The sequence below is a fragment of the Herpailurus yagouaroundi genome, unplaced genomic scaffold, assembly GCF_014898765.1.
Source record: "Herpailurus yagouaroundi ecotype Mexico unplaced genomic scaffold, PumYag 187, whole genome shotgun sequence".
NCBI classification, from domain to species: domain Eukaryota; kingdom Metazoa; phylum Chordata; class Mammalia; order Carnivora; family Felidae; genus Herpailurus; species Herpailurus yagouaroundi.
Window position 1 is genome coordinate 29,392,598 of NW_024412418.1, and position 26,887 is coordinate 29,419,484.

Consider the following 26,887-nt stretch of genomic DNA (forward strand, 5'->3'; position numbering starts at 1 on the left):
TCCATCGGGCTGATGAGCAGAACATCTCTTGATAACTTAGACGAGACAATCAGTTTCATTTTCTAGCTCTAGTCATTTTTTTTCAAAGGAAACATTGAAACTTTAAACATAAGAATCCCCTCCAGGCATAGACACTCTTTTTTTTCTCTTAGGACTATAACAAATACACCCACTTCTAAATTTAGTACCAGCGCTTGTGGGTAAGCATTTTTAGGGTAGTGAGTTTGCCAAAAAGGTTTGAAGTTATTTTAATACTGCTTAACACTGCAGTTGTAACTCAAATACTCTTGTGAACATTACTACCAATGTCCTTTTACTATTACTAATGGTGCATTTAAAAGGGGTGAGCACTTCTGGGGGGTGGAGAGTCTTAGCAGGCTATCTTAGCAGGAGGGAATGATAACGGAATGATTGTATTAAGTTTCTTTGTTTCTATGGGCATGAGGAGGGCACCTGTTGGGATGAGCAATGGGTGTTGTATGGAAACCAATTTGACAATAAATTTCACATTAAAAAAAAAAAGTTTTTTGTTTCTATATTCAAGTAACAGCTCTTTCCTTTATGAGAAGTGTTCCCTTACCAAGTGACAAACTGATTCATGTGTGCCACAAAGACCATGGCTCCAGCATGACACAAACCATCACTTCTCTCAGACCTTCTGCATCAGGCATAGAGAGAGCCCCAGAACTTCCCATCTCTATGCAATCAGTAAAGCAGAGATTTGACCAGGTATCTGCATCCTCTCATCAGCTTCTACCCTTAAAATTAAGACAGTATGAGAGGCAAGCCCTGAAATGGGGCCTGATTGTCCCAGAGAGCGCAAGATAAGGTCAACAGTATGATTCCTACATTGTCCCATGTCTGTTTTGTACTGACTTGAACCTGTAGGAATGGAGACAAAAAATGGTGACACTCTAAACCTCCAAGAGGCAGTGGTACAGTAATATTCCATTTTTATAAAACAATGCAATCCTAAATTTATCAATGGTTCAAAGTTAAATGACCAACAGAATAATTGATTTCATGCTGTTTGGGGCCACAAAGTGAAATACTGATCTGAGCCTCATGAATGTTTCCCATTGGTCACACAGGAGCCAAGAAACAATATGAAAAGACACTATCCTACTCAACAGTACATGCCAAGATACTATGAAAGTCTCTTGGAATATGAAAGGCAGAGTTCTGTGTCTAGTAATTTGTCATGTTCCCCATGTTGCCTTGACTTGGCACTTGATAAGTGCTTTCCAGCTCTAAATCTAGCTCTGGTTGAGATTACTGAATAAGTAGTGGATGAGTCTAAAATGGAGCCATTTAAGATTTTGAAACAGATGCAAAAAAAAACAAAAAAAAACAAAAAAAAAAACAGATGCAAGAAAGATACCTCACTTGGGCTGCCTATAGACTCTTAAATTAAGCTAAAGGATTTAATCATTCCTGGTATAATTATGTTCGGTATCCACAGGACATGGGGTATTGATGGGGTATTCAGTATCAATAGGAATGAAACATAAAAGAGAATAAATGAATTTTCTATGTAAATAGATAATGTATCTGAACTTAAATAACAGGTCCATTGATGGTTTTCTGAAGTATTAAAATAGATATTACACAAGCATTTACAATTTTAATTTTTCTTTGATTATCTAAATGGTGGTTTAGACTCACAGTAATACATGAAGCTACAAGAGCAGAGTGGATTTGTGTGAGATGAACTAGCCAATTCCTATTTCACATCAATATATATTTACCTAGCACCCAGGAAGCACTACGTCTTATGTCAGTGGGAAATGCTCATATGTAAACAGCTCAATTTAATAATGCATAACACATTAAATATTACAAGTAGAAATGAGAGAGGAAGCCATTTTTTTCTGACTGAGAAGATCAAGGAAAAATGGGATGTGAGTGGGACTAAGAAGGATAAACAGGATTTCAACCGGAAGAAAAAGAGGATGGAAAAGTGTCTCCAGTATAATAAAGGATCCCAAGGAGAGGGAAGGAGGCGTGAGACTGCCTGGCCTGTTAAGAGAATGGTTAGTGAACTGCCAAGTGTGACTGGTAAGGTAATCAGGAGAGCTACCGTAAGAGATGAGGCTTGAAATATCCAGATATGGCAAAGCTGATACAAGGTCTTAAGTGCCTTGCTGAAGAGTGTAGACTTTAATCAATAGGAAATAGCTTCTTTAGAAGAAAATCGTGTCATCATTCTGTAGCCCATTCCTCAGGTTTATGAATATTTAAGCATGGCATTATGGTTTGGAGTGTTCCTAATAAACTATTTCTTACCACTGTATGTTACAATTTATATCCCTATGTTAAGAACACTTTTTGGTAACTGGTTGAACTGAAAGAGATTTTGTCATCCACATCCACATCAATCTTATCTTTGTTTATGCTTTATGGTTAAATCATCAAATAGTCCTAAAAAAAACTTGAAAGGCACATATTTTTAAGTTTATTTATTTATTTTGAGAGACAGAGCGGGGAGAGGCAGAAAGAGAGAAAGAGAGAGAGAGAGAGAGAGAGAGAGAGAGAGAGAGAGAGAGAGAGAGAGAATGAATCCCAAGCAGGCTCCCCACTGTCAGCACAGAGCCCAACATGGGGCTCAAACTCACCAACTGTGAGATCATGAACTGAGCTGAAATCAAGAGCCGAACGCTTAACTGACTGAGCCACCCATGTGCCCACTTACATTTACATGTACACCCAAGTGTACATTTCTTATAGTAATCTGATCTGGCCCAATTATTTCAATATGATCCTGAAATAAAAGTCTTAAACACTACCAAAGGGACACCCTCTCATATCATCTTCTTTAGTTGGAAAATTTTAAGTGGTTCTCGTTGCTAGAAGTACGGTCCACATTCATTGCAAAGATTCTTCCTATTGACAGAGTCTGATCCTGAGCTTCCTCTATGTACCTGCTTCCTGATTTTATAAATGAACCAATTGTAGGGTAGAGTTTCAAATCCCTCCTTGAAATGTTATGAAATTGCTCTATAACCAGAGGTGCACTCTTAGACATATATTCACCACCTTTATCTATTTATCAATACAAATGTGTTTTTACAAACGGTTCTGGCTCTAAATGGGTCAAACCAGCCTATAATGTCAATCTTGCCTCTTGCCATCATGTCCAACACTTTGTACACCTAAAGGCAGAATTTTAGATTGAGACCTTCCTGAATCCTTCCTCATTACATTAACCACTTTGAAAACCACGTGTGGAGCGCTGTGAGTACTCTTGCCAAAGGCTTTCCTATTCCCCTTGCGTGTACTTCAAAATCCCTAAATATCATCTTCTCTGATTCATAGCCCAGCAGTTTATCAACTTTATTATCTTCAGTGATATCATAGTAAAATAACTCACTTTTCTATTCTGCCTCTCTCTCATCCTTCCTCCCATAATGCCTCTGAGTTTCTGAAAACAACTCTGTGCATGTAAGGTACCTATATTACTTAATTCAGAATTTCATCTACATCTTTAGCATGTACTGTCACATTACTCTGTCTATATTAAACCTTCTCTAGCCTTCTGTTACTGACTTTCTTGATTTTTCTTGTACAATTTATCCAGCCTCCCATGAAGTAGAATTTCTAGGAAACAGCACTTCTGCAAATGTACCTCAATGCAAACATACTCATAAATGACTTCAGAGAACTATAGGATTCTGAGGTGCCTCAGAATAAACATGCAGCTATGTTCCAAGAACTTTTACAGTGAAGTTAATTTTATTGTAATGATCTTCTCTGAAAGTCAGTTATTCAATTAGCAAAGCCAACTCCACATCAAAATCCATTTGCATATCTACCTTTAGGAGAGGTGGTGTTCTCAGGCTGGGGGCAAGGCTCCAGTGGCCTCACCATCTGTGTCCCATGCAGATTTTTGCTTTGTTGCAGAATCTTCTAGATACACAAGTGTATGCTCTATTAGAAAGGAATCTTAATGTGTTCACTCATCAGGAAATTTATGAGTACTATAACATGCTCAGCTCTATGCTAAATGTTGGTTAAACCAAGATATGTAGCCTTGGCCTACAGGAAGCAGGCGAGTAAAACCATCAACTGCAACATAGGATTATGGGGACTGGAGCAGTGTTTGGAGAGTGTCTTTGGAGCACAGAGAAAGAGCACTCACCCAGCCTGAGATCAGGGAGGGCTTCCTGGACTTGAAAGGTAGGAAAAAAGTGAAGGTATATTTCCATAAATTATAAAATCATTACAGAGCCCACTCACATGGTTTGAAAATAAACACTGGACAAGGGGAAGATTAGTTGCTATATTGCTCCAGACAACAAAAGAACATTTAGGGGACACTAGGAGTGTAATATCACCCATTGTCTCCTGAAATACTGGAAGATTTTGAGCAAGTGCATCACACTACGTTTAGAGCAGACCCTAGATCACTATACCTACAATGGAGAAAGTTGCAGCCAGGGAACAGATACTGAGGTGACGAGCCAATAAAATCCCAGACTAACTCCTTAGCTGTGATTTTTCACTTAAATAATTCAGAATTTATTAAAAAAAAAAAAGGCTCCCTGTGTATCTTTCATCTAAGAAAGACAGTGAAACTACAGACACAAACATTGTGACACTTCTTAATAGAAGTTGTAGGTGGACTTGGGGAAGGGGGTGCTTCTTTTCCATTGATCTGATTTCTCTAAGAAATGTTTGCCCTAGGCCACTCTCATTCTTCCCTGATTGCTGGTGAGAGAAACCTGACCTGCGGAGCCCAGCTGTTCCCTCACTTACTCACTAGGGATTAGGAGGAACACAGGAAACAACCCTTCTGGACTTTTATTGCCCTACAATGTGAAAAAGTCCTATGTGGAGATAAACACAGGAAGCCCTAGGTGTCGCCTTGGCCCACCGTGAATAGATGCAGAAGTCTGTCTAATTCGGGGGTTCAATATTACAAATACCAGTGTCGAATACATAAGCCGTGCTCTCTGGTATAATTTTTATCAGTACTCATATCAACATTTTAGTTCCCGCTGCTCAATTCATTTCTCTCTCAACTGGTTTTGAATGCAGGTGGTGGGGTGGGGAGAGCTATCATTTTTAGGCTTTCCTCAAACCACAACAGCTTATCATAAAAAATTAGTATATCAGTGGGGTGCCTGGGTGACTCAGTCGGTTAAATGTCTGACTTCAGCTCAGGTCATGTCATCGCTCGTGAGTTCGAGCCCCGCATCAGGCTCTGGGCTGGCAGCTTGGAGCCTGGAGCCTGCTTCGGATTCTGTGTCTCCCTGTCTCTCTGCCCCTAACCCATTCACATTCTGTCTCTGTCTCTCTCAAAAATAAATAAACATTAAAAAAGAAGTTTTTAAATAAAAATAAAAAAATTAGTATATCAGTCCCAAGAGATTGATCATCTCTGGTACTCTGACAAGGCCAACTTTTGAGTCTACAAAACAGAAGATCTGATCCTCAACCACATGGACAAACATAAAGCCTGCCTGTAAAAAGAGAGAAATATGAAGCCAATCCACAAGGAAGCATCAAGGAGACAGCGTACAATCAGCATTCCAGCTCTTAGAGAAATCCATTCCTAAATCCCAGCCACCTTTCCGCCCTCAGGTCATATGACACACCTGGACAGTGAAGGCTAGTTGACACTTCCAACTTCACCAGCATGCAGCCAAGGCAGTTGCATGGGGCCCCTGACTCAGAAGGACCCTTCATTTGGGGATTCATGTTCTGTGGTCACCACATTAACATTTTTACTAATTTCATATTTGAATTTGTTCTGTAAATTAGGTCTAAGCAGACAACAGAGCATGCACTGGGGCTTTGGAGCCTTAGCTCATGTGTGGTCTCACTCCCATAGTCTACCCCCCTCTCCAGGATGGGTTCTCAGCTCTCCATTCTTCTGACCCCTGGGCTCTGGTCCCTCAGAGCCTCTCGCTTCTCCACTAAGCAGCAATTGCCCCCTGCCCCCAACAGGGTCTTTGCACAGGGTAGGGGTTAGGAATGCAGGCTCGGAGTTTTCCAGGTGAAAGTACAACTGTGCCATCCTCCCTGTCAGCACTCAGGTGCATTCCACAGGTGATGTGGGGAACTGGTGGGGAGATTGCAGTCCCTTAGGTTGACCATCTGTTGTGGATTGGGGTACAGGGCTCAAGGGAAGGGGAGCCACCTGGCTCAACCTCCCTGCCCCACTGGTCAAGGCAGAGACGAGCCCTGCATTCAGTGGGCCAAGTGCATGTGCCAAGTTAGGGGATGGGCCTGAAGCTCCTCTGAGTGTCTGCACTCACCCCAAAAGGATCTTCAGGGCCAAGGAAGTGCCATTAAATAGCAAATAAAAAAAACCATCACAATAGGGTGAGAAAGAGACCACAAAAGAAAGGCAAAAGCTTTATATTTTAGTACTTTGAAACAGAAAAAAAAATTTTCTTCTACCTTTTCCCCCCAGTCTTTTATTTGACTCTGGGCTCTGACAGTCACATAGCCAGTCTTACCAGTAGATTTCTCTTACTCGAAACCAAAGGAGTCCTAACTAACACATAATAATACCTTTCATGTGGCTCTAAATTTTGAGTAATTTTTTTCTTTATTTATTTTGAGAGAGTGAGAGCTCACCCAAGTGGGAAAGGAGCGTAGAGAGGGGGAGAGAGAATCTCAAGGAGGCTTGGCACACTTAGCAAAGAGCCAGATGTGGGGTTAGAACTCAAGAATCATGAGATCATGACTTGAGCTGAAATTAAAGTGTTGGACGCTTAAGTGAGCCACCCAGGCACCCCTTGAATAATTCCTTATAAGCCTTTTGCACACGAGATAATACCATTTTGTAAATAGTTACGTTGGGTGGGAAGCAACTGTTCAAATCTTTTTCTCATACTAAATGGTGAAGTTTCCAGTGACCTTCTCTTATTTGCCTTTTGCTCTTATGGCGCCCAGAACTATACTCCAGACACAGAATTTATTCACACTGTATCTTTACAGTCTAATAAATTGACTAATAAATGTCAATACTATTAGTCATGAAGATGATAGTGTTCTCAAGGATCATCATATCTTACCCAGCCCTTAGGGACAGACAAGGGAGAAGGCCCTGCCTATTACCTACTAAGTGGAAACTGCCCCAAACTCACCTTCAGTTCCAGGTTAATGCAGGACTGTGAAAGCAGATAAACATTCCACAGACCACCCGAACCTGTATGTCAGGTTGTGCAAATCAGACCGGAAGCAATTTGCACGTGTTCTGTCCATTTAACCCCAAATTTTTAGCAACAAATCTTGCACAGTTTCAAAGTATTTTAGTCTGTTTATCAAAAATATAGGCAAATTTAAAAATTATAGATTGTCATTGTACTGTTTCTCTTCCCTTTCTGATTTTTTTACAGTCTCTACTTAGAATATAAGAAAAAAGAAAAAAAAAGAGAGAGGCTTAAATAATGAATAGCTAGGGAGAAAGAGGAACAGGGAGAAAGAGAAAAAAAAAATGGAGAAGTACAGGAAGGGGCCTGGAGGGAAGAAACTAAAAGTAGTCAGTAGCACTAATCCAGGTAAATTGGATTCAGCTATGTCTTATTCAAGATTTGCCTGTGAGCTGTAACGATGCTATCAAGCTCCCAGTGATATGGTGGGAACTAATGAGATAACATATGTGAACATACCCAGCAAGGCATCTTGCACCTACTTTGTGAATGTTGAAGCTGAACAGGTATTTACCGCCCGTGTGAAAAAATTCCAAAAACACCTTCCATGGGCACTGACCACCAGGAAAACCCACGTGAAAGAATTCACACCAACTGGTATTGTTTGAGAAATTGCTGTCTTCATATTTTGTTACTAGTAGTGTTAATGGTTTTTATTTCTATGCAGATGTAGTCAATTCCATGAACAATACCACGTCCAGAAAAGCTTTTACACGTTAAAAAAACAGTTCAAGTGATCTAGTTATCCTTGTCCAACTCCTTCTGTAAATGTTTCAGTTACAGGTGGAAAAGTCAACTACAAAGTGTATGTCCTCAAATGAAGACACAAATTTGGGCAACTCAGGCAGAAGGCTGAGGTTCAAGCCAACTCATTAACTGTCTCCACCTCTTTCCTCATTGTACTGCTACTGTTTTACTACTACTAATAGTGTTTTACATTTTAGAGCCTGAGATATTGAGATATATATATATCTCAATGTGATAACACATTGAGATATATATATATAATATATATATAATATATTATATATATGTGTGTGTGTATGTATATATACATATATATGTATATATACATATATATACGTATATACACACACATATATATTCCTTTCATATATATACATACATATATATACATACACACACACACACACACACACACACACACACATATATATTCCTTTCATAACTCTTTGCAATAACATTGTTGGAAAAACACGGATGGGGATATTCACCCAATTTTAGTATGTAAAAATACAGAAGTTACAATTCTGCAGCAATGAAATCCTGTCTAACCCCTAGTTCTCTAAATTTGCAATCCAGTTCTTGAACTACATTGCACTGCCTCTCCAGGCAACATTTATAAACACGAGATTCTCCCCATCTTATTGATGTCCACCTAACTGACCACGAAAACCACTTGAAGAAAATTATTGTCCTTGATTTGTAACTTTCAAAGGAAGATGTATTTTCAGAGCCTGTGGACACCAGAAACATTATTTGAACTCATAATTTTTTACAATCAGACTTTCAAATTCCACAAAGGTGAAGCCACTACTTATCACAATGGCATGAGAGGGTTGGGCAAACACAAACTCACTGAACTAGGGTAATTAATATTATTTTATGAGGTAACATAATTCTGAAGAAAAAATGCATTAAAATCAAATCCCTATGTGTGTCTCAGATTTATAGCATTAGCATGAAAGTACCAGCAGTGGGCTGGATAATCCATGGAATTATATTAATATTTATGTCTTTTTACTTTACTTTTGAAGTATCTTCAGCCTTCTTTTAAAAGCTGAGCACTGGTATTTTTATTTGCCTGATGGAACTTAAAAAAAACCCACAAATATTATATGTATAAATTCCCATTGTAAAAGATAAAAACAACATCGAATTCATAATAAGTGAACATTCTTTCTCTCTCTCTCTCTCTCTCTCTCTCTCTCTCTCTCACACACACACACACACACACACACACACACACACACACACACACGGGCAATAACATGAGCAGTTTGCATGTCCCAGTCTTTATGCTTTACAGAAGTATGCATATAGGTAGTTATAAATAATAAATGAGATATGTGATGGTGCTACAGGTAATGTCCTATAGCTTTATTTGATTTTTCTCGAAAATGCATCTTGGAGATCATTGAGTATGTACGTGAACACACATACACATGTGTGTGCATACAGACACTTAAAGTTTTTTAAACCTTTATATTCTCTTCCACAAAATGACATGTGAAATAAATCATTCCATTACTGACAGGTTTTCTGGCTGTATCTGGCTTTCAATGAATATATACAACACAGCAAAACACCTCTGTATGTGCACATTCCCCCCTCATGGGCATGTGCCTTTCCCAGAATACATTTCAGGAGATAAAGTGAATGGAATCAAGAGAATCCCTTTATTACTCTTCACATTCACTTTAAATGTTGATAGGTTTTTCTCAAATTGCCATTAAAAGTTTCACTAATTTACACTCAGGCATGTACACAAATAAAAACAAACCTGTGTGCACCAACCTCACCAACAGAGAATAAAGTCATTTTTTTTTTAAATTCTGCCCAATTTAGGGCATGATTATGGTGACTTATTCACTGTATATTACTTCTGTCTTCAAGCTACTCAGCCTTCCTGTGTCTCAGTTTTGTTTCCTCTAAAGTGGGGATAATTATAATAATATAGAACCCAAAGGATCATTTCCTGTCCTTTGTACATTTTGCCTCCTTTTCAATGTAATGTTGTCACTTTCCTCTGGTTAATTCAGTAAGGTAACACATATTTAATGAGCACCTACAATGTGCCAGGCATCCATCTACTCGCTAGAGACACAGCAGGGAGACAAAACCAAGCGGTTGCTCTCAGAGAGCTTACATCCCAATGGGGAGTCAGACAATACAGAAGCAAACACATAAATGTATAATGTTCTGTTATGTTGTGTTAATGAAAACAAAAAAAAAAAATAAAGTAGGGTGTGAGGCTAAGAAATATTAAGGATGCTATTTTAGAGGCGGCCTAAGAACGTTACTCTGATAAGGAGACACTTGAGTAGAGACCTGAAGGCAGGAAATGAGAACATCCAGGCTGAGGGTAAAGCAAGTGCAAATCCCGAGACTGGAAGCTGGTTGGCATGTCTGAGAAACAGTGAGGAATAATATGTTGGCATAAAGGGAATGAGGGGAGAGACAAGAGAGATGCCAGCTGAGAGGAGCCAGAGACCAGATCCTGAAAGCTCTCATAAGCCACAAGGAGAAACTTTAATTTTATTCCAAATGCAGATGGAAACCAAGGCACTACATCTGAATTGCTGAACTGCTACCACACAGACAGAGGCTAAAACTTTCAGCTTCCTATGCAAGCAGAACCTGGAGTATGGCCACTGGCAGTGCCCACTTGCCCTGTGAGCAAAGCACACAGGGAATAAAAACCCACGTCAGCAATCAGAGTGTCCCTCACAAACTCAGGCCAAGAGGCAAAGCTAAACAGGGCCATGGAGGTGTAGAACCATGCCCCAGACCCAAATGCATACCTTTTGCATTCAATCCAAAATGTAGACTTAAATCATTTTTCTTCTCTGATGCACAGTGCCCTCACCAGATGACAGACCAGGAACAGAACCCCAGCCATGCTCAGCTACCAGAATGGTGACAAGGGTCTACCACATGAGTACCAGAAGCCCAGGCAGGGAAGCTGTTCACAGCTCACCTCAAAGGCAGCAAGCCTACCTCTGCAGATGGTCCCATTTCCCACATAGCCCGGTTTGCAGGTGCAGCTGTGTCCCCGGACAGTGTTGGTGCAGATGGCATTCTCGTCACAGTTGTGCTGCCCACTGCCACATTCATCATGCTCTGTTTGCAGGGTGAGAAAAAAAGAAAGAGACACCTTTTCTTAAGTTGGAATCACAGGTGTTAGAAAAGTAAGTTGAGACTCACCACATAAGAATGGCATGACTACCATGTATGGGGATCTTACTATATACCTGGAAGTTTCTATCCCTGATGTGGTGGAAATCTCAACAGGTCTCAAAGATAGATGTCATTATCCCCACTTTGCAGGTAAAAAGACTAAGGGTCAGAGAAGGCAGCATCTAATGCAAATCACATGACTGGTAAGTACTGCTCTGAGGCCATTGCCTTTTCCATGCTCTGCAAATGTTTCTATAGAGGCTCCAAGGCAGTGTCTCAACAGGGGGTAATTTTGCATCCCATCCCCACTGGAAACATTTGATGATGTCTGCCAATACCTTCGGTTATCATGGTTTGAGTAGGAGTGTTACTAGAATCTAGTGGATACAGGACAGGCAGGCTACTAAGCATCTTACAATGAACAGGAAAACCCAACACAAGAAAGCATGAACCAGTACAAAATGTCAATGGTTCCTGGGTTGGGAAACCTGCCTCTAAGGTTAAAAAAGGAAAAAAAAAAAAAATCCCACATGTGAGAATCCATAGTTTCTTTAGAACAAAGAGAGTAAAATTGAAGAGGGAAGCTCAGCTGATAAAACTTGGCAAAGAAGGGCTGACTAACAAGGAATTTCAAAGGAATTTGGTCACAGGAAATGCTGGCAAGCATGGGGTTGTGCTGAGTCTAAAAGGGATTTACTCTTAGGACCTCTCTTCAAGGGCCTTCAGCAGGGCTCTTAACTCTAGTTTTCCAGGTAGTCCAAGTTCACAGGGTTCGGCATTCAACCCCTGGGTTGATACCTGATGGGTAATCACATGGTTATATATTTTCAAATAGCTACAGCATCCTTAACCCACAAAACATGAGGGAAATAGGTCTAACACCTTACAAAATACACTGCAAGAATCCAAGTTAGAAATCAAGATTTCAAAGACAGCGATACCTTCCTGTCATCAGCAGGAAATTTAAAGAGTCATCTAAATGGCTACTCTGTAAATAAAGAGTATTGAAAGGTTAGGCCTTATTCCCTTTAACATCTGCTAGTATAACTTGTTAGAAATTTTAAGAAGAAAATTAAGATAGGTTTAAGTCACAAAAGTTATAATACAAGAGTTGAAATCCCAGCTAGCAACCCCAAAGAAATAACACTAATTGAACAACACTAAAAAATTCTATATAGTTTGTAGTGTGCTGTTACAAAAGTGTACCAATCAATTGAAATATCCTCTATCTTCATTAATTTTTACTCTAAATTTCCTAATAGAAACTCAGTAATGAGAAAGGTTAAATTCTACAACCTACAGCTGTTTTGGTCACCCACGTGTAATTAAAGTAAAGCATACATAGGCATATGACTGAACACCTTCCATTTTTCAAAACAAAAATTTTCTTTTGGCCATAAGACCAATGCAAATGGTCAGTGAGAAGCGTGCACAGGTTACCATGCAGGGAGAAGAGAAAATTTATGAGAACTCACATCTGGTCTGTGCTAATGTTATTTCCAGCACACTCCAGAAATAGTATCACCCTGTGAATGTCCAATCAAATTTACAGACCTATTAAACACCTAGTACATGCAGTTACAACACCAGAGGATGTCGGGCACACAAAGTCTAAGAACATAGACTTTGACACTGAAGTTTTCAATCCCTTATTTAAATTAATTTAATAATTATTAGGGTCTGTACTGGGACTACAAAGGTGAGTAGGTATGTCTCTGTTCACACGAACATTTTAATAGGGGCCACCAGATGTCAATATGCAACTAGGCAGAACAGAAAGGAGAAGTGATAAGAGTTACCAGGAGATGACTTTGTATTTTACCTAGAAAACAACATATTTTAGAGTGAACAGGGGGCTCTATTAATAATTACACTAGAATAACAGCATTGACTCAGGATGACCTAGGCAAACTGGCACGTGTTGTCATGCTAGATAGGAGGAATAGACTGAAATAAGAGTCCACTGAGGTAAAGAAATTTCAGCTCATAGGGAGAAAAGTCTTCTTGCAAAATGTAGTATTTGAACTGGTCTTTGAAAAATGGTCATAGTTTTCTCAGTCAGGATTGCCCATGAGAGGCACTACAGGCAAAATAAAGGCATGGTTTTATGCAACATTTCAAACATCTGATACATCCTTACCTACCTGGTCTTTTCCCCCCCAAGCTCTGTTGAGGCATAAGTGACAAAACTCTAAGTTTTTTAGAGTGTACAACGTGATGATCTGTTGTATGTATACATTGTGAAAGGATTTCCCTCATCAAGGTAATTAACATATCCATCCTACGTAGTCTTCTCTCCCAATATTCTTGAAGCAAACCCTCTTCTCTGATGAGATGGCCCCAACATGGCCCTGCAAATGCAAGAGTTCATTCCTACCCCTCTCCAGTTTGACATTTTATGTCCATGACTTAAAATACAGTCTCCCAATGTAGTTGGAGTACCTTTGCCCCCACCTGGCTTCAAACACCATTTCATGCACATACTTTTGCCAGGAAAGCCTTCCATACCTCCTCCCCATACCACATAAATTTCACCCATCTTGGAATTTTTACCAAATTTGGTATCTTTACCTCTTTGGAGGCAACCATATCACAATACATGGTGATATTTGTGAGTTTTATTATTATTGCCTTATTAACTAACTTTGAAGAGAGGAATTGTAGCATATTTTATACAACCCTCACTTTGCCTATCATTACTTCCCATAATGGTATTGAGACTAGAAAGTGCCAAGCACTGAGCTAAATATTGCATATATCATTTAATTCTCCTAACAATCACATGAAATGAGTTTTCCCATTTTACAATGAAGGAGCAGATACAAAAACAACAACATCAACAACAACAAACAAACAAACAAACATTAAAGAATCTGCCCAAGATCACAAAACCAGTAAGTGAGGGAGCTCGAATTTGTGACACTAGACGCCAGGGTGACCACATCAGTCAGCAGCTACAAGCAATCTGGATACGGTTGAAGTTAAACCAAGACATATGGAAGTGATTCCATAGAGCCAGGAAGGAAGACAGTCTTTTTGTATATACTAGCCCCAAATTTCCACTGAAGATCTGACCTATGTTGGACAACAATCATCAAATATGAAAGGCTCTCCTTCCAAAAACATCAAATTCCCTTCCAGCTGTTGGAGATACTGCAAAAGGGGGAGGACAAGTGCTCTGAGAGGCGGCACAAGGCAGTTGAGAGCACAGACTCCAGAACCACGCAGCCTGGGTGAGACAACCCTGGGTTTGCCACTTATTAGTTTCCTAATATGGAAAATGTGGATAATAATAGAACCTATCTTCTGAGGTGGTTGTGAGGATTACATTAATTAATGCAAGTAAAATGCTTAGAGCACATGGCAACTAGTACGTGCTTCATAAATGTAAGCTATTTTTATGACCATTATTAGTACTATTACTAAGACCACCACTACTGCAATTATTTGTGAGCAGACTTTATTGTTGGATGGTAGTAAAAATTGGTTAAGAAAATGTTCTCTTTCCTTTATAGTTCAGGCAGAAAGGCTACGAACAGATAGGCTTTTGAAGATAATTAAATTAGAATATCTCTTTGAATACCCAAGGAATTTATTTGCTTAGATTCAATTGTCCCCAAGAAACAAGACTATAAATTGGAAAGGTGAAAGATGTATGTTTAGAATTGTTGATGTCTGACTAGAGTTTGATTAGTATAATTAGAGGATCCAACCTCTCAGGACAAAGAATAATGATTACGGCAGCATGCTGTTTCTCCACTAATGATGGTAATTATTGTTATGCTGGTTAATATTTGTTGAGCACTGATGAGGCACTGTCATTATCACATAGGTCCTTTATCCTCCTCCTTTTCTTCCTTTTCCTTCCATAGAATGGCTCAGAAAGACTCTACCCTACCTCTGTAGTAATGCAATCAAATGGAATCAACAGCCATTATCAATTAAATACCATGTTTTCGGGGTGCCTGGGTGGCTCAATTGGTTGAGCGTTGGACTTTGGCTCAGGTCACGATCTCGCTGTCCGTGAGTTCGAGCCCCATGTCGGGCTCTGGGCTGATGGCTCAGAGCCTGGAGCCTGCTTCCGATTCTGTGTCTCCCTCTCTCTCTGCCCCTCCCCCATTCATGCTCTGTCTCTGTCTCAAAAATAAATAAACGTTAAAAAAAAAATTAGGGGAGCCTGGGTGGCTCAGTCGGTTGAGCGTCCGACTTCGGCTCAGGTCATGATCTCACAGCTCATGAGTTCGAGCCCTGCATCAGGCTCTGGAGTCTGCTTCTGCTTCTGTGTCTCCCTCTTTCTCTCTGCCCCTAACCCATTCGCATTCTGTCTCTGTCAAAAATAAATAAACATAAAAAAAAAATTAAATACCATGTTTTCTTAGTGGACTAGTCAGGACCCAAACAAGTTACTGAAATAGTCACTTCAGCTGCAAATGCTCCATATTTGGGGTCTGGTGGGCTTGTAGCTTTACTTTGTCCAAAGTCATCTCTCATGCATTTTACAAAATTGTTACAATGACCTCACTAGGAGGAGCCAAGCACATCTCATCAGACAACGTTTTATAGATAAAGAAATTGAGGTTTGAAGCACCTGTGAGGTGTCAGTACATATAATATGTTGGGCATACGGTACATACAATAAGTTGTATGTCTGGCACTCAAACTTCCATCTATCTTCCTCATCTCTTCTCCTGTATTCTTTCCAAAACTCCACCTTACCGTGTGATCAAAAGGAACTTCTAAAGTGTTGGCCACAGTGTAGGTTAATTTTTTACTTTTTAAAGGAGAATAATCACAGACTTAAAGTAAGTTGCAGAAGTACTACAAAGAATACCATTACACTTCACCCTGCTTCCTTCCCTCAATAGTGCCATCTTATATAGCTGTAGTACAACATGAAAACGAGACAACTGACATTGGTATATTACTGTTAGCTAGTCTACAAACCTTATTCAGTTTACACCTTTTTTTAAAAAACAATATCTCTTGGGGCGCCTGGGTGGCGCAGTCAGTTAAGCGTCCGACTTCAACCAGGTCACGATCTCACGGTCCGTGCATTCGAGCCCCATGTCGGGCTCTGGGCTGATGGCTCAGAGCCTGGAGCCTGTTTCCGATTCTGTGTCTCCCTCTCTCTCTGCCCCTCGCCCGTTCATGCTCTGTCTCTCTCTGTCCCAAAAATAAATAAACATTGGAAAAAAAAATTAAAAAAAAAATAATAATAATAAAAAAACAATATCTCCTTTTGGGGGTGTATATGTGTATATAAGTGTATAATTCTTAGCAATATTATCCTATGTATAAGTTCAGGTGCCCACCACCATATTCACGCTATTGCTTTTTGTTTACACCTACTCAACACTCCCCCAAACCCACCTACCCCCCAGTCCCTGTCCTTTATTGGCTACTAACATGTTCTCATCTCTACAGTTTTGTCATTTAGTGAATGCTGTATAAATAGAATTATACGTACAGTAAGTAAATTCTGAGACTGACTTTTTTTCACTAGATGAAATGCCCTTGAATTCCATTCAAATTGTTGTATGTGTCCACAGTACAAGTTACTTTGTTGTTGAGTAGTATTCCATTGCATAAATTCATCACAGTTTGTTCAACATACACACGCTGAAGGACTCTTGGATTGTCTCCTGTATTTTTCTATTATGAATGAAGTTTCGATGAACATCTGGGTAAAGGTTTTTATGTGAATATATACTTTCATTACTCTGGATTAATATGCAAAAGTGTGAACACAGGGTCATACGATAAATGCATGCTTCATTTTGTAATAAACTGCCAAACAATTTCCTGGAATAGCTGTACTGTTTTACATTCCCATCAGCAATGTGTAAGTCATCAAGTTTCTCCACATCACTGTCAGCATTTCGTTTTGCCACTTTAAAAATTTTAGCCATTGTGATAGGTGTGTATGTGATACTACATTGTGCTTTGCATTTTGCCAATGGCTGATGATGTTGAACATCTTTTGACAAGCTCATTTTCGACCTGAAGCTTGCCTTTGGTGAATTATCTGCTCATGTCTATTACGCATTTATACTTGGGTTTTTATTTTACTGTTGAATTTTGAGAATTCTTCATATGTTCTAGATATTAAGGCCTTTATTATGTGGTTTGTAAACATCTTTTCACAGTCTATGCCTTGTATTTTCATCCTCATCATTATTTCACATGCAAAGGTTTAGTTTTTTATGAAACTCAATTTATTTTTTATTTTATGGATAGTGCTTTTAATGTCATGTCTAATAACTCTCTAACCCTAGGTCTTAATGATTTTCTATTTTTTTAACAGTTTTACATTTTACATTTTAAGCCCGTGACCCACTTTGAGCTAATTTTTGTATATATGGTATATGGTATACAGTTTCAGTTGAGGTGTTTTGTTTTGTTTGCCTACACTTGTCCAATTGTTACAGTGCAAAAATTGAAAAAGCTATTTTCCTCCATTAAATTGTTTTTTTACCTTTGTCAAAAACCAATTGGTTATATGTACGTTGGCCTATTTCTGGGGTTCTCTATTCCATTCCAATGATCTAGGTGTCTATTCCTTTGCAGATACCACACTGCCTGGATTACTGTAAGTATATAGAAAGGCACATAGAAAGCCTTAATGTCAGATATAGTGATTTCCCCCACTTTACTCTTCTTTGGTAAAAATTGTTTTCGTTATTCTAATTTCTCTTTCTACATAAATTTTATTTTACTTAAAAACATTTTTTTAATGTTTATTTAATTTTGAGAGAGAGAGAGGAAGGGAGAAAGGAAGAGGGAGAGTCAGGGGCAGAGAAGGTGGGAGACACAGAATCTGAAGCAGGTTCCAGGCTCTGAGCTGGCAGCACAGAGCCCAACATGGGACTCAAACCTAACAGCCGTGACATCATGACCTAAGCCAAAGTTGGAAGGGTAACCGACTACGCCACCCAGGTGCCCCTACATAAATTTTAAATTAAGTTTGTTCATTTCTATAAAAATTCTTGTTGGGATTTTAATAAGGGTTTGTGTTATACTTACAGATCAATTTGTGGAGAACTGACATCTTTATCATATTGAGTCTTCTTCTATGAACATAGTATTTCTACCTATTTACTTACTCTTTGATTTATTTCCTAAGTGTTTTGTAATTTTTAGTATACAGATCCTACACATGTTTTGTTAGATTTATTTCGTTAGGTATGGAGCAACTGTATATAATAGTAATCTTTTTTTTTTTAATTTTGGTTTCTAGACGTTGGTTGCTAGTATATAGGAATGTAATTGATTTTTGTGCGTTGATCTCATAGCTTGTGATGCTGCAGAACTCACCTATTAGCTCTATAATTTTTTTTGTAGATTCCTCAGGATTTCCTACCTAGATAATCATGTCATCTGTAAACAGAAATAGTTTTAATTCTTTCTGCTCTCTATGCTTTTTGTTTCCTTTTGTTGCCTTATTGTGCTAAGACTTCCAGTGCTATATTGCACAAGAGTCATGATAGTGGACATGACTGGTTTATTATTAATCTAAGGGAGACAGTGTTCAGTCTCTCATTATTAAATATAGTATTAGCTCTGCCTCATACTACTTCGTCAATGCTGGATGAAGTTCAGCTCCGTGGTGAGCTCCCCTGACAATGAAGTTGGGAAAGACCAGAGTGCCTATTGGCCCACCTTGCACTGCCTTGTTCAGTCTCCAAGCCGATGGTGGGGAGGGGAGGCCCAGGTCCATGCTGAACCCCACTGACATTACTACAGGGAGACAATCAGCAGGTTCTCTTTGCCAAGCAGGTTTACCATTGAAAGATGGCTAAAGTAAAGTTGGTATTTTCAAGGTTTTCTGCTCCGTGAAGCCCCCTTTTCCCCAGAAGTGGAGTGGACTTTTCTTGGAACTTTTATAGTATGTGGTTGGTGGTGTATTGGTGGTTTCAAGGTTGCAGTCTGCTTCAGCTCCTCAACTAGGATGACTAAGATTCAAAAATAAAATGGGGAACTCACTCCATGTGGCTCCTCAAGTCCCAAAGTTCCCAGGTAGTTCACTTTCTGTTCATCTTTCAGTCTTCCTGGGTATTTGTTGTGTTGTGTCCAAGGGTTTTCTTTTGGTTATAGAAGAAAAGACCCGGGAGAAACAGGGCTAGTCCGTCTTGGCCAAAATCAAAAGTCTTCTGTATATTTAATTTTTAAGAAATTAGTCACTTCCCTCCTCTGTTTCTTTTCTAAAGAGCACTAACAATTGGGATTTTTCACAAGTAACATTTAGTGAGCACATACTATGAGCCAGACTCTGACCTAATTGTGTCATATACTATGAGCCAGACTCTGACCTAGTTGTATCATAGCATTCATATGAATTAAGAGTTATTATTATTCCTATTTTCTATATGAAGAAATGGGAACAAAGAGGTTGCGGCCCACAGTTATAAGGTGGTAGATTCAAAACAAGACAGTCACTGTCAAACCATGACAGAAGAATTAGAGTAGTGTAGTTATCAGTCATTCTTGAAACTCCTTTCTCCCTAATCCCTTATAATAGATCCATCACCAAGTCTTGACTTTTCTCAAATTCATGCTATAACCCTTATTTCCATTGCCACCACCCTCATCCAAGCCACCATCATCTCACCCACATCTAAGCTGCCATTAATTAAGTTAGAGCTATTACTTCTCAATGAATCTCCCCACACTCAGTATTGCCCACTTTCAATTTATTCTTCATATTACACTTAAAGCAATCTTTTAGGAAATCAAATCTGATCATCTTGCCATCCCTGCTGAAATTTTCCAGCCAGTTACTTCCCTCTTATCTCAAAATGTGGACATTGTTAATATGATCTCCTGGTCCCAGCATGGTTTCACCACCACCTAACTGCCTAGAACCATTTTGCTTCATTTTCACTCTTGCCTGCTCTGTTCAACCACCCTGCCTTTATCTCCTTCCCTCAGGTCATAGGGACTTTCATATAGGCTTCCCTCTTGGCCCAGTTACTGCTTGCTTATCCTTATTATCTCAATTGAGTCCTCAGCTCCTCAGAAAAGAACACCTGATTTCCTTGATGGGGAAGTTTCCCCTGTAACCTACTGATGTAAGCACTCAGCACCTCCTCATAGGGTTAATCACAGTTACAATTTTATGTCTATTAATGTATTGCTATTTTTACTAATACCTACCTTTTCTACCAGAACATATATTGCTTGGGAATATATGTCAAATGTATCTTTCTTTACTTTAGATCCAGCTCCTACCAGAATTGCTGAAACATAGTATGTCCCTAACACAAATACTTATTAGAGGGGACGGGAGGGGAGGGGGAAAAGAAAAGAAAAGAAAAGAAAAGAAAAGAAAAGAAAAGAAAAGAAAAGGAAAGGAAAGGAAAGGAAAGGAAAGGAAAGGAAAGGAAAGGAAAGGAAAGGAAAGGAAAGGAAAAAAAGAAAAAAGAAAAGACAGAAAGAAAAGACAGAAAGAGTAAAGCAAGAAACAAAAGAGTATGATTGCCCTTAGCATCAAAAGTTACAGAGAGGTCAAAGAGAAGTAAGATAAGAAAAAAGTAATTGCATCAGGTAGCTGAGGGAAACTTAGAAGAATTCAAAAATAAAATGCAACTTGGTACTGATGTGTTGATGTGTTTATCACGTTGACTTTGTGGGATGAGAAGAAAATAAAGTGGTTTCAGGACCTCTGAGGCAGGCCATTTCTTTCATGAAGAATTGCTAAGGATTCTGAGAAAACCTAAGCCTTATAAGAAAATATCTATAAATCATTTACCTGACAAGAGACTCGAATCAAGCATATATAAAGAACCTTTACAACTCAATAAAAAGATACCGAGAAAGTATTTGAATAGACTTTTCTCCAAAGAAGATAAACAAATGGGTAGTAAGCACATAAAAAGATGCTCAGCATCACTAGTAATTAGGGAAATCCAAAGCAAAAAACACAATGAGATACCATGTCACATACACAAGAATGGCTATAATCAAAAAGACAGACAATAACCAGTGTTGATAAGCATACAGAGAAGCCGGATCCCTTTCTACATTGCTGCTGGGAACGTTAAATGTTTCAGCCACTTTAAAAATTTCCTTGGTAGGTCTGCAGACTTTAACATAGATGGGGTTACCGCATGTTCCAGCAATTCTACTGTAAGGTATACATCCAAGAAAAATGAAAACATATGCCCACACAAAGGCTTGCACACAAATGCTCATACAAATGTTATTCATAATAGCCAAATGGTGGAAACTCAAATACTCATCAACTGATAAATCCATAAAGAACATGTGGTATATCCACACAACATTATTATTGCATGTTATAATTTGATGTACATTATTCAGTAATAAAACAGAATGAAGTACTGCTATATACTACAACATGTATTGTGCATGAACTTCAAAAACACTGTGCTAAGTGAAAGAAATCAGTTCCAGAGATCATGTGTTATATGATCTCATTTACATAAAATGTCCACAATAGGCAAATCTATAGACAGGAAATGGAGGAGTAGTTACCTAGGGTTAAGCTTGAGGGAATGGAGAATAATCCTTCATGGAAAGCAGTTTTCTCCTTAGGGTGATAAAAACGTTCTAAAATCAGATAATAATGATTGTGTAACTCTGAAAATATACTTAAAACCACTGAATCGTACACAATAAAAAGTAAACTTTCTGCTATGGCAATTGTACCCCAATATTAAGTTGTTGCAAATTATTAACATTTATCTCTCTGTCCATGTTTTAATGTTTATTTATTTTTGAGAGGGAGAGATGGAGAGAGGGAGAGATGGAGAGAGAGAGAGAGCGAGAGACAGAGAGCACTAGCAGGTGAGGGACAGAGAGAGAGGGAGACACAGAACTTGAAGCAGGCTCCAGCCTCTGAACTGTCAGCAGAGAGCCTGATGTGGGGCTCAAACTCACAAACTGTGAGATCATGACCTGAGCCAAAGTCATTTGCTTAACCAACTGAGCCACCCAGGCGCCCCTCTCTGTCCATGTTTTAAAATGAGAATGTAATTGCTCATGAGAAATCACTCCCAGATAAAATGTTCTTTTGCACATGGATACAAGAAATGTTCATCGTTTTTGCTAACACCCTAGGAATATGCCATATTACCTTAACTGAAAATATTATTTATTTCAGAGGAATAGTTTTAGGGGAAAAAGTAATTATGTATAAAATGTATGTGTCAATTACAAGATGATCCCTAGTTTCCTAGATGTCAAATCTGAAAATCTACACTTTAGGCCCAAGGACATGTTATTTATAATCTAAAGTGGTGCTTGAATTCAAGAAACATTTTTCGAAGTCAAAATAAATACAACTCTAAGCTCGCTATTTGCCAGAATGGACAGCTAAATTTCATTCATTATTTGGTTACTTTCCAGTCCACTTTGTACTCAGCAGGATCCCACTATGGTTCTCAGGATTTTACACAAAAGTTCATGATCAGACTGAGTTGCACATTGGCTATTACCATAACCCATTAAAAGGCAGCTTGAAGTTCTGCTGATTCCCTGCTAAGCTCAGGTGCTAAGATCTTTGCCAAGGACAGTTACCCTAATATCAGGGACCTGAATCTTTGACTATACCACAAATCCATTCTCCTTGCTGGAAATGACCCCACTGTCAGAGACACCACTTTAAGAACCTACAGGTCTCCATCTTCTCTCTCCAGGGTGTAGCCACTTTAGCTTAGACCCCTTTTACTTCCTCAAATACCAAACCCTCTAATGCCAGCTCCTTCTGGGTAATTCAGTTTCTTTGAAACTGTGCATTAACTCTGCTCATTGGCAAAGAGGCACTGGGTCTCCAGAACTGGACAGACAGGACAGCTGTCCTTCACTCAAAGCCCAGAGTAGGGTTATGAGCCGACTGGCCAGGGGGATTACAGAGAACAGGTCGGAATGAGAAGTAGAAGGAAAGTAATTCTAATCCTTTTCAATTTTCCCACAGCAATAAGAAACAAAACATAAAGTAGTAAGTCAACCAAGTGCTTTTCTATCTGGATATATAGTATTATATATTAAATATGGCAGGTTATATATAATGTATATTAATCATTTATATATCCATCCAAAGAAAGTCTGTTAAATGTATGTATGTTAAACTATTACCAGTGTTTTGTGATGGGGAGGAAGGGGTGGATAGAGGACAAATGGGAGGCATTTATATTATTTACTTTATTCACTTTATACTTCTGAATTTTTTTCAACAAATGTATCTTTTATTACTAAACAAGAGAGTTGTTTTCATTTTTTTTAGAATGAATAAAATGGTTTCATATCCATCCAATTTTATACAGAAAAACAAAGCTTTGGAGGCTGACCAATCTGGATATAAATCCCAGCACTGGATGCAAATCCTAGAGAGACTGGGCAAATTCTCCACACTCCAGTTTCTGTGTGTACAATATGTGGACAATACTGTAACAAATGAGTGGAAAATTTGGCTTGGTGTCTGTGCCTTCACATCTGAACAGATTCTGCTACAGAAGAGATGTTCAAGAAATGTTTATAAAATGAGTGCTCATGAAAATAAACTTCCTAATCCCTCTGCTATCATTCTGGGCACATAGTAGGTGCTCCAAAGATGGCAGAGAACATCACCACCATCATAACCATAATCAACATCAATACAGCACAGAGTTGCCTGCATTTTCCATGAAGTCTTCTTCAGTAATTATGGGAAGATTTTACTAGGAGCTTTATTACTTTCCTCTACATCCCAGAGACTCTGGGTCCAAGTCCAGTTTTCTCACTTGCTCACTCTGTGATCCAAACGAGTATACTTAATGTCCCTGAGCCTCAGTGTCATCACCCAAAAATAGAAACAGTAAGACACATCACACAGAGCTGTTGGAAAGATTAGCTGAAAAACCATGGAAAAAATGTCTAACAGCATACCAAACAAATAATACAGATTCAGTAAATGGTCATTTTGTTCCACAGGGTTAATTTAGAAATGCATCATTAAACTAAAAATAAATGAAGAACTGATCTGTGGTCCAATGTGTCTGGGTTTCTTTTAAAATACCTAGTACAATAGGAATATCCAACGTGAGACTAAAACACGCAAAACTGTTGTTTGACTTTGGTTTTAAGTAGTGGTCATGTAAGCATCACCAAAGTGACCCTTTTTTTGAGGCCCTTTGTCTCTCTACTGTGAAGATGCTAGCTTGTGATTTTTTTTTGGTTCTACAGTTACCCAAAGGAACTCTGAAGAAAACTGTTTAAATATAAGACATGGCAAAAAAGAATAATGCTTATCCTTATCATAGAAGCTTGCCTATTCCTTCCAGAGCCTTGTTATGTATGTCTTCTTGTTTTTCATTCTGAAGCAAGAGGATGGTACAAAAACACAAAGCAAAATGGAGAGAAAGACTGGCAAAAGAGAAAAACGTCTTTTCCTCCCTTTCCATTAGTGATTCTAACTCCTTGTCAAGTGCCCTGAGTCTCATTTGATGTACAAGGTCCCATAGAAAAAGAAGCTAGAATCAAAGGAAAGCCAGAACCTTGAAAATATGCTAGTGCTGTTGCCCTGCTTTCCAATAGGCTTCATGCCTATGGAATTGCCCTCCATGCCCAACTACAGTGGGGTGTGGTGTCCTCCACAAAATGCATGTCCACTGGAACCTCACAATGTGACTTTATTTGGAAATAGGGTCTTTGCAGATGTAATTAGTGTAGGTGAGGGCATACGTGGTTCAAGTGGGCCCTAAATTCAATGACTGGTACCCTTGTAAAAGGAGGAGACACATCAAAATACACACAGGGAAGAAGGTCATGTGAAGACAGGCAGAGATCAGAATTATGCACCCGTAAGTCAAGGAACATCAGGAGCTACCAGGAGCTCCAAGAGGAAAGGAAGTGTTTTCCCATAGAGCCTTTGGAGACAGAATGACCCTACTGACTCCTTGATTTTGGATTCCAACTTTGAAAATCCTGAGAAAAAAATTCTGATGTTTTAAGCCACCCAGTGTGTGGCAATTTGTTATAGCAGTGCTAGAAAACTAATATACCAACATCACATACAGTTTTTCACACCCTAAGTTCCGAAGAGGACACTGAAGGGCCAGGTCCTGAAGCCCATCACTGTCTCCCAGAAAGGAGACACTAGAGGATCAAGGGAAAGGGGACATCCAAGTCTATAATGAAATTATTACATGGTATTTAGGGTGGGGGAATGGTAAATGGAAGACTGAGTGATGGACATACTGAGTCTGAACCACAGACCCCGCAAAAAGAAACTCTAAGATATCAGTAAATTTCTTAACCCTCCTGAGACTCAATTTACCCATCTTAAAATTTTTTTAAACATTTATTCATTTTTGAGAGACAGAGACAGAGCATGAGCCCAATGAATACGAATGAGTAAGGAGGATAAGTTTCTCCCCTGAGTGAAGAGGAAGACAAAAAAGAAGGAAAAGGAAGAGGGTATGGGGAAGGAAAAGAAATACATCATACAAACTTTCTGTCCTTGGTTGCCTTTCCCTCCTCCAGATCAGATGCTTAAGAAGAGATTTAAAAAGTAGCTTTCTTTAGGGCGCCTGGGTGGCTCAGTTAGTTAAGCATCGACTCTTGGTCTCAGCTCAGGTCATGATCTCACAGTTCATGAGTTGGGCAGAGAGAGAGGGAAATAGAGAATCCACAGCAGGCTCCAGGCTCTGAGCAGTCAGCACAGAGACCAATGTGGGGCTTGAACCCACGAACCGAGAGATCATGACCTGAGCTGAAGTCAGACGCTTAACCAACTGAGTCACCCAGGCGTCCCTCAATTTACCCATCTTTAAAGCAGACAGTATACTACCTGGCTTGCTGTGGAACAATATTAAGAAAAATAGGATTCAGGCACCCGGGTGGCTCAACTGGTTAAGCATCTGACTCTTGATTATGTCTCAGGTCATGATCTCACACTTGTGAGATCAAGCCCTGCTTTGGGCTCCCTGCTTAAGATTTTCCCTCTCCCGCTCTGCCCCTCTCCCCACCCCCTCACATTCTCTCACTTCCTCTCTCTAAAACAAAACAAAGGAAAAAAAAGAAAAAGAAAAAGAAAAATGTGATTAAAAATATTTGCCCAAGGGGGTGCCTGGGTGGCTCAGTTGGTTAAGCGTCCGACTTCGGCTCAGGTCATGATCTTGCGGTTCCTGAGTTCGAGCCCCACGTCGGGCTCTGCGCTGACAGCTTGGAGCCTGGAGCCTGCTTCAGATTCTGTGTCTCCCTCTCTCTCTGGCCCTTCCCCTCTCAAGCTCTGTCTCTCTCTGTCTCTCTATCAAAACTAAACATTAAAAAATAAAATAAAATAAATTAAAAAAAATATTTGCCCAAGTCCCACTATATAGTAGATATTCAATTATTGTAAGTTTTGTTTTTGTTTTGTTTTGTTTTTTGTTTTTTTTTAATTAACTAGGCTGGAACTATGAAAATTACAACACTTAAAAATTTTTGCCAGGCCAACTACCAAAGGAATTGTCACTTTGGAAATACTCAAGATATTGAGATATTGAAGATATTGAAATATTCAGACTCAAGGAGGCTTACAATAGGTTTCTGCCACCACAACTCTTTGAGGAGTATTCCTAGGAGTCTGTATCAACACGAAAATCTCTGGAGCACAGGAAGACCCTAAGCTTTATCAGCCTCATTGCCTAAGGTGAAGGGGGTATACTTCCTAGACCTCCCATAAGTGGTTGGTTTCCTTCTTCTTCAATGCTGGCAGAGTCAACTTACCATAAAGGATATAATGCCAGATACTTTCCCACTGCTCTCTGTACAGAGCTGGGAGCCCAATGGATAGGAGTAAGTATGCTGGGAGGTTTCTAGAA

At 39.2% G+C, this 26,887-nt stretch overlaps 1 protein-coding gene across 2 annotated transcripts in view; it reads right to left on the reverse strand.

Moving 5' to 3' along the window:
* NELL1 (neural EGFL like 1) overlaps positions 1 to 26,887 on the reverse strand; it is a 901,918-nt gene that overhangs the window by 356,811 nt on the left and 518,220 nt on the right. For both annotated transcript variants that reach the window (XM_040495621.1, XM_040495620.1), the window contains exon 14: positions 10,905 to 11,027. In XM_040495621.1, the coding sequence (XP_040351555.1) occupies positions 10,905 to 11,027 (123 nt within the window). The remainder of the gene's footprint in view (positions 1 to 10,904; positions 11,028 to 26,887) is intronic.